General features: G+C 36.6%; 1 protein-coding gene across 3 annotated transcripts in view; it reads right to left on the bottom strand.

Annotated features, from left to right (window-relative positions):
• Window positions 1-7829: 7829 nt before the first annotated feature.
• INPP5A (inositol polyphosphate-5-phosphatase A) overlaps window positions 7830-14630 on the bottom strand; it is a 3411481-nt gene continuing 3404680 nt past the window's right edge. Inside the window, exons 15-16 of one of the 3 annotated variants that reach the window (XM_044056820.1) lie at window positions 9239-9336; window positions 7830-9132 (exon numbers count right to left, since the gene is read on the bottom strand). In XM_044056820.1, the coding sequence (XP_043912755.1) occupies window positions 9256-9336 (81 nt within the window). In that variant the 3' untranslated portion in view covers window positions 7830-9132; window positions 9239-9255. The remainder of the gene's footprint in view (window positions 9133-9238; window positions 9337-14630) is intronic. The other 2 variants (XM_044056818.1, XM_044056819.1) reach the window with 2 other exon arrangements.

The following is a 14630-nucleotide window of genomic DNA, read 5'->3' as shown; positions in this document are numbered from 1 at the left end:
AAGCGACTTAAGACCAAGATGGGTATTCACCTCAGTTTTTTGAAGAATTTTAAAACTGGGATGATGCAGAAGAATTTTTTTTTTCATTTTTCTCCTGTTGATCTTTTGAATCCCTCAAAATGATGAATGCAAAAACATGTAGGAGATAGCACTCAAACATATTGCTAAATGCCTTCCAAGATCGTTTGTATGTCAGTGTTTTTTTTTTAAATGCGCATATAATTCCAAATTTTTATGATTCTGGAAAGGTTTATATAGACAGTAATTGTATTGAGGTGATATAGTCTAGGTATCAGAATGTAGTTGGTAAAACTTATTACAGATCCCATCTATGCCACTCAATATAGCCTTTTTTTTCAGATGTTCAATATGTATAACTGTCATTAGTATTGCTTAATCTGTAAATTTCTTTCAGGATTCAAGTATCTCACTATTCTGAAAACTCCTTGACATTCTTTAGCAAAGCGACGATGATTACATATTTCTTCATTTTTATATTAATATTCAGGTTACTTTTTGAGATGAAGAACCATTTGTTGGATTAAAAACTCTCTTTCCCTTCCCAAATTACTGAACATTAAGGAGCTACATTACTCTCTGTATTATACTTCCATCTCTCTTCACTTTATACTGTGAGGTGCAGTGGGATATGATCACTGCCTGGACCATACTCTACTAGTTAAAGTGCTATCTTAGGATTTGGCCCCATCATCCTGAATTCATTCGAAGACCACTTTCAAATACTATCTGAAATTGGGTAATCATGTCTTCATGTAATAAATCCTGAAGTCTCCTAGAATCTGTTCTTTAAGCCATGCTTTCTATAAGCGTAGTTCTTTTTTCCCATGAAAATGCATTGAGAGATATTTTGTCAAGTTGCTGCTTGGGAGTGTCCCAATAACAAAGTGAAAAAAAATACTTCAGTTGAATTTATTTAACACTATTACGGATTGAGGGAAACAGCCCTCTCTATGAGGAGTTTATGTATTTATTTAATTTTGAATTTGTTAACCAGGTTAGTGCACTGATCCTATTGGACCTATTTTACTCTCTGCTTGGGGGATCATACTATTCCCCATTCTCCATGCTATCTGATTCAGCTTATAAGACATCTGATTTAGCATATATAAGCAAAGGATATAAGGGAATGCATCCCAACCCCTACGAGGACATCAGGTGTCTTGCTTCCCTGGAATCACAGGTATTTTTCTAAATTTGTAGGGTAATGAAATGTAGCTTATTAGATGTGGTATCTCAATTTACTGGCATGTTTATGGGTCCAAATTGTCGACAACATAAACCTGATGTGATTGTGGTCAACAAGCTGACTGCTGACAAAAAGAACCATGCCCCTTTCTACACTGTAAATTAATGGACTTAGCTGATCATTTGGTATTTATAACATGTAACATGCAACTGTATAAGATGACATGAAGATGTGGACTTCTGAAAACTCTCTTCCTTAAACTGTTAACTTAGCTAACAAATGAAAAACTCTCTTACCTGCAATCTATCCCAACTTTACCTGTCTCTTGAACAGCTAGTACTTAAAAAATAAATCTGAGAAATGGCAAGACAATTTTTGGCACTCAGAGGAAACTTAATATATCCAAAAGAATTTTTCTGACCCAGGTGGCTGTTAGCCAGAAAACATCCAGGCTTACAAATGAATAGTTGCCTATTTGGAGCCTTCTCTAACGTTCCTCCACATAAGACATGCTGCAGTGTCTAAAAAGCCTCAATGCAGAAGCAGCTAAGACCACAGACACTGAAGACCAAAATCTTCAGATTTCTATTAAATTATAATATAATAAGTCTACTAGGCAAAGAAAGAACAGAAGTAGACAGCCTGGAGGTTCTTCTGTATCATGCATTTACACTGCCCACACAGCTAAGGAAAATTTAAAGTTACCAATCTGCCTACTCCATGTCATTGTGAGGTGGCAGGAAACTGAAGCCCCCACAGAAAACTCATGTAAATACAGGGGGGGCATGCAGGCTCCACACAGAAGGCAAATCAGCTGAGAATCAATTAAGAGAATCTTGTGTCGTGAGTTAGGTGGCTACTAATTTTCTGCAGGATAACCCTTCTCCTCAGTATGCTCTTTTATAAAATAACCAGTACAGACCACTGCAGCTTTTTGAGGCAACTAAGTTATATTAAATACTGCCCAACATTTTTGAGCTCTACAGAATCTTTCACTGTGTCTCCTGGGGTTAAACACCACTATTTAACTCAGTTAATGCCTTTTCCATTACAGATTTAACAGCACAGGTCTCCATCACAGGTTCATAGGTTAGTACTAGACTATTTGCCCTTGCAAGCTGTTTTAAGCCTAGTCAGATTTCCCAACCCAAAGGTAAGAATTAAACCCTATGCCTTGTGTCTATGATGTAAACATCTTAACCAGTATATCAATATGACACTGAAGTGCATGTCACTATTACTCTCCCTCTGCTTTCACTTCAAGCTTTTTCATCTGCAAAAAGCAAAATGATGTTGCATAGGTACTGTTAGTTAATGGAATGCAACCTGTTTTTATATGAATTTGTGGTCTTAAAACTAGTGCAGCTCTCACTGACATCCCAAGCAATTTCATGTACCTGCATCATCCAAATTATGCATGCTTATTTTATTTCCTATGATTGCCTAATACTGTTGTGTAGTTTTTCTGTAACTTCCTTTCTTGCAATCTACTATAATTAGATATCGACTGAAAAAGAGACTTAGAGGACCATTTTATCTGCTCAGAAATAAATAAAATAAAATGCAAAATAAGTAACGTCATCATCAGTGTCACATTAAAGCCAAAATGCAGGTAAAATAAATGAAAATAATTACAGAAAGTAAATTTATATAGAAGCAATGTTTTTTTTTACATTTAAATATCTACATTTGCCTTTGGCTTACCTTGACCATATTGGAAGGTCCAGGTTCTTGATGCTGCAAAGCAATACCATAACTTTGACAAAACTGTGTAGGGAAGCATTCAAACTTATTTTGTTAACAACAACCACTTTAAATTCTGAGCAAAATGTATACATTTACTGAAATGTGTACTCATCAAGAAACTACAGTCCCTGGAAGTACTCTTCACCCTGGAGAATGCTGACATCTGTGAAATTATTGAAACATGGTTCAAAGCTGAGGAAAACACCCTGGCAGTACAAGGCTATAATTCCTTCCACACATTCAGACTACCCAATGCACATAAAAGGACAAAGGGTGGATGTGTTCAATCTACATAAAAGATAAACACACCGCAAGACTGGTCAATCAATATGACATGCTTGAGCTACTCCATATCCAAATAACCATAGAAAAAAATCCCTTACCATATTCTTGCCAGCTACAGGTCCCCCACCATGATCTAGGAAAACCACACCTCATATGTGTATGTACTAGGACCTCTCAACATTCAGCCCATCATCATATTTATGCATGCTTTCAACTTCCCCTCCATTAACTGGGAAGCTTACACAACCACTAGCATGCAGGCGCAAAGATTTCTAGGCTTTGTCAGTGCAAATGCCCTGGAACAGCTAGTCTGCACTTCCACTAGGGGTATAAATATCCTCAACCTGGTACTCATAAACATGGAGAAGCACTGCACCCCCCACCCAAGTGTAATGCCCTCATTGGTTGTGGTCTCCTTTGAAATAAATATAAAGCTACAACCCTCATGTAACTTCAGAACCTTTAAAATGTTTTTAAGGTTAATTACCTCCTATTAAGCGATGGCATAGCTAATTTATTAGCTCCTCTGAACCCAGAATATATGGAGGCCTATGCAGAACTGTACAAAAAAGCACTATACAACCATATAAACAGCTGTATAGAAACGGCAGTGCCAGACCAACTTTGAGGCAAAAACAGCCTCCTATGCAAAGGTTAACTAAAATACAATTTTCAGTTATGTCCACAATCTTAAGGGCAACGTCCAACAGTGTGGAGAGTTAGTTGAAGATGGCATCACCTACACCCACTCAGAAGATATAGTAAAACTGCTGGCCAATAAATTCAGCACAAATTAAACCCCCCAATCACCTCTAGTTACCCCTCAAGAAATACTCTCCACCATTCCTCTACCAGTTATCACAAAAGAACAGGTCATCACTGCACTCTCTAAAGCTAAAAATACAACCTTGATGGGTCCTGACAATATCCCAAGATGCCTCTTATATAGCTTATAGCTATAGTTATTAGGTCCATTAGGATCTCTGTTTAACCACAGCCTCCAGACAGGCTTTGTCCCTGGGGAGTGGAGGTCAGCAACAGTCACCCTTTTGCATAAAGGGGGACCATCAACAGATCCAGGACATTACAGAACCATAAGTTTGACTAGTCTCATATGCAAGGCCATGGAAAGAATAATCATGTACCTGATAAACAATGACATAGTTTGGCTTTGTCAAGGGTGGTGTACTTCTTTGAGAAAGTCACCAAGGCCATAGATGAGGGTAAAACAGAAGATACTGCCTACCTTGACCTAGCTAAGGCATTTGACACAATTCTGAATTCCAGTATTGTTGATAAATTTACAGAGTTTGGCATAAATTCTTACATCACCGAATGGATAGTCAAATGGCTCATGGACATGTTGCTAAGAGTCCGGGAATTCAGATCCAGCAAGAGGCCAGTCACTACTGGTGTACCACAGGACTCAGCGGTGGGACCTCTTCCATTCATAATACACTTCTCTGAAGTCAAGGCTGATGTAGATGGCTTTTTTTTGACCAAATTTGCCAATGACTGCAAATTATGGCAATCACCGAATCTCCCCGTGATGAAGATATCCGGTCTGGCTCAGACAAATAATTGGTGCCAGAACCTTAGCCTAAAACTAAATGCAAAAAATGCATAATTATACCCTTTGGGAAGTCAAATACCTATGCAAATTACAACATTAATAGCACACCCCTAAGAGTGGACCTAGTGGTGAGAGATCTGGGTACACAGATAGACAGTAACCTGAGCTTTGACCACCATGTGTCCATGGTGATGAGGAAATCCTTCCGTGTGGCACAGCTTATAAGTAATGGCATGGCAACCAGATTCAAGGAAGTTATAGTTCCACTATACTTAGCCCATCAGAACAATAACTGAGTACAATGCACCTTTCAGCATGTACCTGACCAGCAGGCACCTGCAACAATTGGAGTGGCCTCAGAGGTTCCTTACAAAAAAAAAAATACAGGGTGTAAACAACATGTCCTATGCAGATCACCTAAAAGCCCTATCCCTTTACTCTGTCTCCTAATAAATATTACAGGGTGGTATATTCCTAACATACAAGGTGTTGTCAAATTCATTCCTGCTAGAACTGTTATACATTTGCAAAACAAATAGCACAAGGATTACCTGATCTAAGGATCTAAACCTGGCTTGTTACATGAACAAAACATGCTGGGAGGATAGATATGTGTCTCAGGGATTACCCAATCTCTGGAACAGGCTACCTTTCACCTGAAGCAAAGCTCTTCACTGACCCACTTCAAATGCAGTTTAAATCAATGATTGGGGAATTGCAAAATAATTTCTGAGGTGGTGCCTATATCACTTATGGAGAGGGTCAGTCTTTAAAATACTCAAGTCATAGGTGCAAACCTAAGCCATCCTCAAGCCCTCAGATATCAAAAATCTGGGTTAATCTGGGCAGTAATGGGTAGGCTTTTAAGGGGTATTAAGCCATTAGCCTAGTAATCTTCTACAAATTCTATGAACCTGTGAAATCCAATAAAATAAACAAAAGGCTTTGTCAAATGAGGGTCCAAACACAGAGTTTAACCTATGAAATCCCTAATGTGTATAAACACCTTGCTTTTAACTTTTAGACATATATTAACAGTACATTCACCTCTGTCAATTGTGCTACAGCCATACATATAAGCAGAATATTAAAAGATGTACACACTGCTTTTCCCTCTGATATTTTAGTGCAAGCCTATTCCATAATTCTGAAGGAATATGATAAAATTCACCATTTAAAATGTTAAATGGATAAAAGGAATTTGCTACAATTAATTACATTTTACTTAACTGAGATGGGGATAACTAATTAAAACATTTAACCTTTAGTGTAACCACATTTCCAAAATTACTGATAGCAAAAATCAGTAATCTCTTGTAAAAAATATTCTTTTGTGGACAGTACGCCTCCACTACACCCCCATCAGTGATCTGTCCTCTCACACCTGATATACTAACTCCAACATTGCATGAACTGAGGGAGAAGTATAGAACAAATATAAAATTCTCATTTCTTCTGTTCTTCAAATAATCTAACTGAAAAACAAAGCACAGCACAGGTGATAGAACAAGTTCTGACATACCTACATATCAACAATACAAATGTTTGTTCTTTTACCTATGATGTTTTGTGATACAGCTATAAGTAATCCATTTAGCTGTAGCGTTCCCAGATGTTAAAACAGTGAATCACTTGCAGAAATGAGTTGTGCTTCGAGTGCGTGTGTGTGTGTGTGTGTGTGTGCGTGTGTGTGTGTGTGTGCGTGTGTGCGCGTGTGTGCGCGTGTGTGTGTGTGTGTGCATTTACACTACTTAGCAGTTAGCATATACATTCATATTGTTTGAAAATTGCTTTGCCCTCCTGCACCACCATACTTGTGTGTTAACCCTAACCTTAACCCAAACTTTACCTTGCCCCTGCCCCTAATCATACACATTACTTTACTAAAAACCCTTTCTCTAATAGTACCACTACACAAGACAAAAAGACACAGAATATAGATAACAGAAAACATGCAGAACACTGACCCTATCCCCTTACCTAACTTACTTTAACCCACAAACACTTGCATATTCACTAACTGCTATAATTCTGTCTTGCACATCTTCACAACAATCTATTTCTTTCAAACATTCATTTTACTGCATACCCCTGCTTACCTACACTATATAAAACTAAATTGACCATATATGATTCACTCAAATGAGCATTGACTTATTTGTGCATTCTCTCTTTACAGCCATAAAAACCTTTCTACCAAATGTGATTCTACCTTTTTGTTACAACTATATATATATATATATATATATATATATATATATATATATACATATATATACACATATATATATATACATATATATATATATATATATATATATATATATATGATGGATGGCCCTAGTGCACCATCCAAAAATGTACATAAGCACATAACTTAGCAGTATATACTATTTTGCATTCTATATTGTTTCAGAGATTTCAACAAATAAATATTTTTTCAAACCCTTGTTGCCATCTTGACAATTTAGTATAAATACTATCAGAAAAAAAAGAGAACACCCAGTCTTCAATATAATAGTTTTTATTGCTTGGCTTGAGATTCAGAACATAACCTTCTAATGAACTTTAGTTTACATGAGTTGAATCCCTAGTTGCATTAACAAAATGGTGTAGATAAAATTAAACAATGGCACATCACTTCAGCAAATCTGCACGTCTTTCAACAATACCTTTGACAAAGAACCTTTACTTTACCATGATTACATGAATACAAACAAATCAGTGTTATCCGTAGTGATTTATACTAAATTCAAGCATAAATCTAATGCCATCACATATCTATTAACTCTGTAGTGTTCCATATTAAATAAGTAAAAGAAACAGTTGCTTGTCATTAAAAGAGATTCTTTAAAGTCACATTTTATGATGCTCATTACTAGAGAGAAAATTAACAGTATAAGTTTGAAAATTGCATAAAGCTACTAAGATTAACATTTGAGATTGCTGTGGCTATATATATATATATATATATATATATATATATATATATATATATATACACACATACATACACACACACACACACACACACACACACACACACACACACACACACACACACACACACACATACAGTCTGTATAAAGCAACAACCACGTAATGCAGACAAGCATTTAATTCTCCCACAATATTACTGTTTTAATGTACAATACTTGGCACCATAATGCAGTAATAAAAACAGCTTACAAAAGTCTTAAAAGACACTGAATACCCAAATCTTTCAATAAACTTCACATTCAGTCATTATTACACAGAAATAAGTTATAGCAAGAGTAATAAAGTGAGACTGCAATATCTGTGTCATAGTATTCTAGGCATCTGTATTAATCTCTATCAACAATATCAATAATACATAATATGAATATATAAATGTATGTTACTTGATATCATAATACAGCTGCAAAATGCAATTTGCTGATATGGCACTCAGTCTTACTGGAACTTAAATTATATTGAATTTGTCAAACATAAATTTTGCTAAAAGTATGCATGCAGTTATTTTGTTTACCTTTATGTGTGTTTTTATATATTCATATCTGTGGGCGTGTGTGTTGTACACACACACACACACACACACACACACACACACACACACACACACACACACACACACACACGCACGCACACACACACACACACACACACGCACACATAGGGGTAACACATACATAATATCGCTTGTGTGTGCATCATATAGATATACACAGCAGCTGTTATGTGATTCAAAGACCATATCATATGGCAGTGTCTATTACATGACATAGAATCAGTTCCAAAAGGACTAACAAAATGAAAACAACTACCTATCCTAACACAAAGACCACAAAGTTGGGTCAGTAAAAGAAATTGTATTTCAGATAGTCAATAACTTGGTGTTTACAATCCAATGTACAAAAAAAAGACCGTATAGATATACATATTTAGCATTGCACTTTTATAAGATCTTACACACCAAAATAGTTTATCAACAATAACAAACACTTACTTAAAAGTTAAAAACCTGTTATTTAAAATATATAGAATCTCTGCCATATATTAGAGTTTTGGCAACAAGACTGTGACATAAAAAAATGTCCACATTTCTACTAAATGTCACAGGAAGTTACAAGACAGTGAGGTACGTGAGGCTTTTCCTTAACACAGTCCAGCATAGTGTACAGTCAGCAGTCTAAAAATATGTTGTGCTATGGACTCGATGCATCATTACAGATGTAGGGATTGCACTTTTTTTCACTATGAAGCGTATCCCTTTGTATTCAATGCTGCATCTCGTGGGTACTTTCATGAGACATCTTCTCACTGCGTTGGCATCTTTTCCCTGCCAATTTTAGAATGTGCATTTGTAAACAGGCAAGACAACAGCAGATAAGAAAGCTACAGCTACTGTCATTTGAAAAAATATATATAAATATATATATACATACATACATTTACCAACACATCACTGCACGACACAACACTTGTGCATATTTGCATTAGGTTTACCTGCCCAAGCAGCTATTCGAAAGGAAAGGAAGACGGGCTGCAGCAAAGAAAAACAAAACAAATAAAATTTTGAATTTCAGTTGCTAAAATATTCAAGGCAAACAAAACAAAGAATGGCAAATAATTTAATTCAAATAACTAACTTTATGTGCATCTAGTGGCATTTCAGTCAGGTAATGTAGTTTTACTAAATCAGAAATAAGACAGTCATTTAGCGGTACTTACACAAAAATGGTCTAAGCTCTACTGTCTATGAATCAGATGGCCCAGGTTTGAGTAGTATCCTAGGCAGTGAAGTAGCCAAGGAGGGATACGAAAAAAATGAAGATGCTTACATCTGCTCCTTTTCTGAAGGGGGGGGGGGCTGGAATTTTGGCTATTCCTAATGGCATGGTCCATGGTGGAGACTAGAAATGAATAATAGTGGGTGACAGTAACTGCCGATGGGTAGCACACTGAAGGTCACATCACTTGGCTACATCAGCTAGCATGCTGGGAAAAATTAGACAATATAAAGGAAAGCCCCCAAAGGCAGTGTTAATAAAACTTCAGATGGATAGCTTTGCTTTCCACTATACTTCTTACAAACCACATGGAATCTGTGTCAGAAGGGGTGGTTGCTGACCTCTCAGCCCACTGTGACCAAACTGAAGCTGGAGAACAGAGACTATGGAGAATAAAAACATGGTACTGATATACCATAAAATACCACACTATGGTATTCTGCTGAACAGACTGAAATTTTCCATTATCTTGTCCAAGTATGGTTGTCCGCTCACAACAGGGTGGTCAAATAAGTCCATCATTCTTCATAGGTAGTTACATGCAGTCCAGGAGAGCACTGAGAAGACAAATCTATTTCCCCCAGAGTGCAGGCTGCTGAAATGTCCTGTACAGCATTACATGGTAGGCAAAAGGCAAATAGAGACTAAGGGATTCTAACCCTAGACTAAAGGAAGCAGCTTGCTAACAGTTCATTACCTTAATACTCTGGGCTAACTGCCAGATGTGGTGCATTAAATCCCTCTTCAGTAAATAGTGTAGTGTTACACAGACAAGTAAAAAGTCATATAGCTGTAATCCTACTGCCATTTATCAAACTATTAATCCTACTGCCATTTATCAAACTATTAATCTGGTTTATTATGTTATATTAAAACCCTATAAATATGCAAAGCAATAGAATAGTACAGCTACTGTTTCCACAGCATGTCAGTCTTTAGACCAACATCATGTATTGTAATAAATTATCTACCTCTTCTCTAAATTACATGACAATAGGGGAAACATTACATTTTTTTCACAAATATGTTGTTAATGCTAGAAGTGTTGTATATCTTTAACTGAACTGTTGTATTGGTGATGCTTCAGTGTAACTATTGACTACAGAAGTGTCACAAATAAAGTTTAAGATTCATGGTTACCCATCGAAAGTGTGATGATATCAGGTAGTACCATCTGTACCAGGGCGAGTAGGGCAGTGCATGTGTAACATATGCCAGCATAGCTAGCTGGAGTTTTGTAAATAATTTTATGTCATTTGACTATCATACTGATTTGTACAGATGCTTGTCTTAAAATGTATTTGTAAAGTTGCTTGTGTTAAAATTGTATCAACATTGGGTCCTGCTGGACAGAAATAAGATATAAATGTATGTCAGACAGTATTATTATAACTCAATTAAATATATATGTTTTAACAGAGAATTCTGGAAGGGAAAAGGTTAACCTCAGTCCAGCTAACTTTGAAAAACAATTTGAAAATTAAATGGGTTGGTTTAGTTTATCTTACAGGTCTGATTGCAGCCAGAGATAAAAAATGTCAGGAAAACCAAGGCTAGGAATCTTACTGTATTGTCCTAAGGGGTGAACTAATTGCTACTTTGGAAGGGTGGAAGTTTTTGAAATTGTTTTATATCTTTCAGATGCTGCAACAGATCTTAGCAAAGCTCTGGGTGTGTTTTGTACCACAGTCAGGTGACCAGATGTGATGTCATTCTATAACCAGCACTGAAATGATTCTGTAGATACTAGTGAGAGATATTTCAGAACTCTCACAGCAGCACTTTTTTTTGTAACCTGACAGGAAAGATCATTCACAGATATCTCACACAGCCTCACACCTCCATCTTGCCTTGCTGTAGTTAAGTAACTTAACTAGGGAAAACTAATTCTTTAATCAGTCAGAAAAATATAGTGAGATTAGTTAAGTATTGTTGTTCTACATCTGTGTGAATCTATCTAACTGTGTTATTTTTACATCTCCTGGGATTGAAACTCTGGTGTTTATTGTAACTAGATATTCAGTATTCTCATATTTTCTATTTTATTATTTATCATTAAATATTTCTATACCTTTCTTTGTGGCTGGTCTTTTAGAGAATACTTTTAACATCTTTAGAGTACATGTGCTTATTTTAGTGACACTGTGGTTGCTCCTTAAAGCCTTGCTGCTTTTGTCAGACTCTACCATTTGTATTAGTATTAATTTTACTCAGTATAATTGGGTACCCTTGTAAGTGCCTTACAGTAGCAGACTGGTGGCAGGATAATTACCTTATAGTCTGGGCAGAGGGGGCACAGCTGGTAATCTGTGTCAGCCTTTCCCAGGTGTGTATGCGAAAAATATTCAAGTATGTGTGTCAGCTACTTGTAAGAGGAATACAGAGCTCCAAAATGGTCAGTCTGGAGTCTTGTTTGGGGCCTGGAGAGAGTCCAGCCCCATGTCTGGAGTGTGCTTCCTGTGTGCTCTTAAGGGAAGTTCTGCTTGCTGTGGACAGCTGCATCTGAAAATGCTGTGTACCCATTTTTTGCTCCTAGTGGCTGTCCCTCACTGCTGTCAGTGGTGAGGACTGAGGCTCCTTGATTACTGGCCTGGAGTAGGGACTGTCACAGAAAGTCTTTTCTCTGATGGACAAATCCATTGAGAAATATTGCTGAAAGTACTTTAAGCAAACAGAATGTATGCATTTTTTGCATGTGGGAGGGGGGCAAGCCCTCCTGCATGCACTGTTTGGGGAAGACCCCAAACTTACATATATATATATATATATATATATATATATATATATATCTATTCCATGGTCATACAGCAGTTGAGAAAGGCCAATATGGTACCTTCACTGAAAGAGGTTTTCAGCAATAAAGCCACTGCTCTGTCTACTGGACAGTCGTCACTCAGCAAAAACAAATCTGCTACTTTTGCAATTTGGCAACTCAGGGTAAAATTAAAATGTGAGTTTTATTATGTTCTTGCTTTACTCTTTTGTCACATTCTGTGTGATTTTGGGGAGAGCATATTTAGATATCCTAATGTGTGTGTGTGTGTGTGTGTGTGTGTGTGTGTGTGTGTAAGCGTGCGCATGGAGGGGTAGAAGCACCATGTCAGGTATGCAACTGGGTAAACAGCATTTTGTATTTGAGTTAGTATGAGTTTTATTTGCTATGGTTGAGATGTTTGAGTCCTGATGAACTGAAGATTGGTGCCTTGTTACAGGTTTGAAAACTGGTGCACATTACCAAGTCAGCTATTGTGAGATGCACACTATGGTTAGATTACAAAGTAGTTTGCATGGGGCCATAGCACCTCACTGAAGTTTTACAAAGCAGATGTTATTCTTAAAGAAAATAATTCTTGCATGCAGAATGCAAATGAAAAACAGCACAGACACTGGACAGCCTATTAGGTCATATACACAACTCTAAAGCCCAGCTGTGAAAAGAGATGTACTTTTAAAGAGTGTGCATAAAAACGAGACGAGTATTCCAAAAATTAACACATGATGGCAGAAAAAGCATGGCCTTTCTTAGTGAATGTACCCATGGAAGCCAATGTGCTGATGATTGAAGACATGATACTAGTTATATTATAATGTCTAGCCAGAAGTCAAGCAGCTGAGCACCACATAAGGTTACATCTCAACCAGCTCCATGACCAGGAGGTAATGCATTGCCTGGAAAAGAAAGTATTGCAAGCTCTGTGAAACATATGAGTATTTCAATAGATGGAACACAGCCTGTGTGGAATTCTGATATTCCTTGAAACTAAATTGTGTCTGCTATTGGTTATAGTGGCATCTAGGATATGTGGGTTACACCAATGACAGTCTCGACCTATAGCCTCAAATATTTCTATGAATTCCTGACTGTCATATGCAGTAACACTGGGAAATATGAAATACCCATACTAACTTCAGTGAGCATCATGCAGTTGTAGAAGGACTGCAGAAATTAATTTTCCAACAGCACTTACTGCCACTGACTGCTCACAAAATTATATGAAGGCAACAATGTATAAATGTATATCAGTCAGAGGATCTTGCATTCCCTGAAATTCATCTTGTGTGTCATGCAGATGATATTGTAACACAACTGGAGTACCAAAAACAGCTGTAAAACAGCACACAGAATGAGCCAAAAAAAACCTCATTGAAAAAAAGAATAATTTACTCTGGATAACAATAAAAGAAATTTATCTAACTTTATTTTATTCTTGCCTGTAGTCATTGGGTTTTTTGTTTAATATCCAGGAAGTGTATATAATATATATACATATATTTATATCTCTATATACACACATGTATACATAAATCAATCTCTCTCTCTATATTTATATATAAATATATATATATATATGTATATATATATATATATATATATATGTATATATAGACATGGGTTATTTTGTCAACATCTGTTTAATCGACTACATTTGGTCAACCATACATATAGTTGATAGGTGTGTGAAATCAACAATCCCCAGGTGAGAGAATATTCCTTTTCCCCAGGCATTGTGCTATCTTGGGGATAATATATATAATTAGCAGGGGTATGGGGGTGCATCCCCTGACTGCAAAAAAACAATGTTTTAAAGCTGCCTGTACCAAGGTTCTTCCTCGACACATGCGTGCTAGGAAGTCAGTGTTTCTGTTTTCAATGTACAGTGCTTTACCTTATGGATGTTGACATTCTTGTTACTGGACCAACTGAAGATAAATCATATATTCAAATAATGTGCACCTTATGCAGACTTCTCTCTTAAGAACGTATTATACAAGGACATTAGGCAGATGAGTAATCATTCACATAAATATGTCAGTGAACAATCAACATTTCTCTGTGAAACAATTGTATGAAAATGCACAATGTGCACATCTTTGTAATGACTAATAATAGGAGATATCATCTTGAGCCCTAGCTGATGATACCTGCACTGCGTTACCATGATGCAAAAAAAAAGGCCTATATAATGAAGCACACAAGTTTTTACAGACAGTGACTGAACATGTGTTAAGCTTTGTGAAATCAGATACATCCAAGAGCACATCTAAG

This window comes from Protopterus annectens, chromosome 14.part0 (assembly GCF_019279795.1).
Source record: "Protopterus annectens isolate FY-2018-M chromosome 14.part0, PAN1.0, whole genome shotgun sequence".
In the NCBI taxonomy this organism is placed as follows: domain Eukaryota; kingdom Metazoa; phylum Chordata; order Ceratodontiformes; family Protopteridae; genus Protopterus; species Protopterus annectens.
The sequence above is the reverse complement of the archived record's forward strand: the minus strand, read 5'-3'. Positions and strand labels throughout refer to the sequence as shown.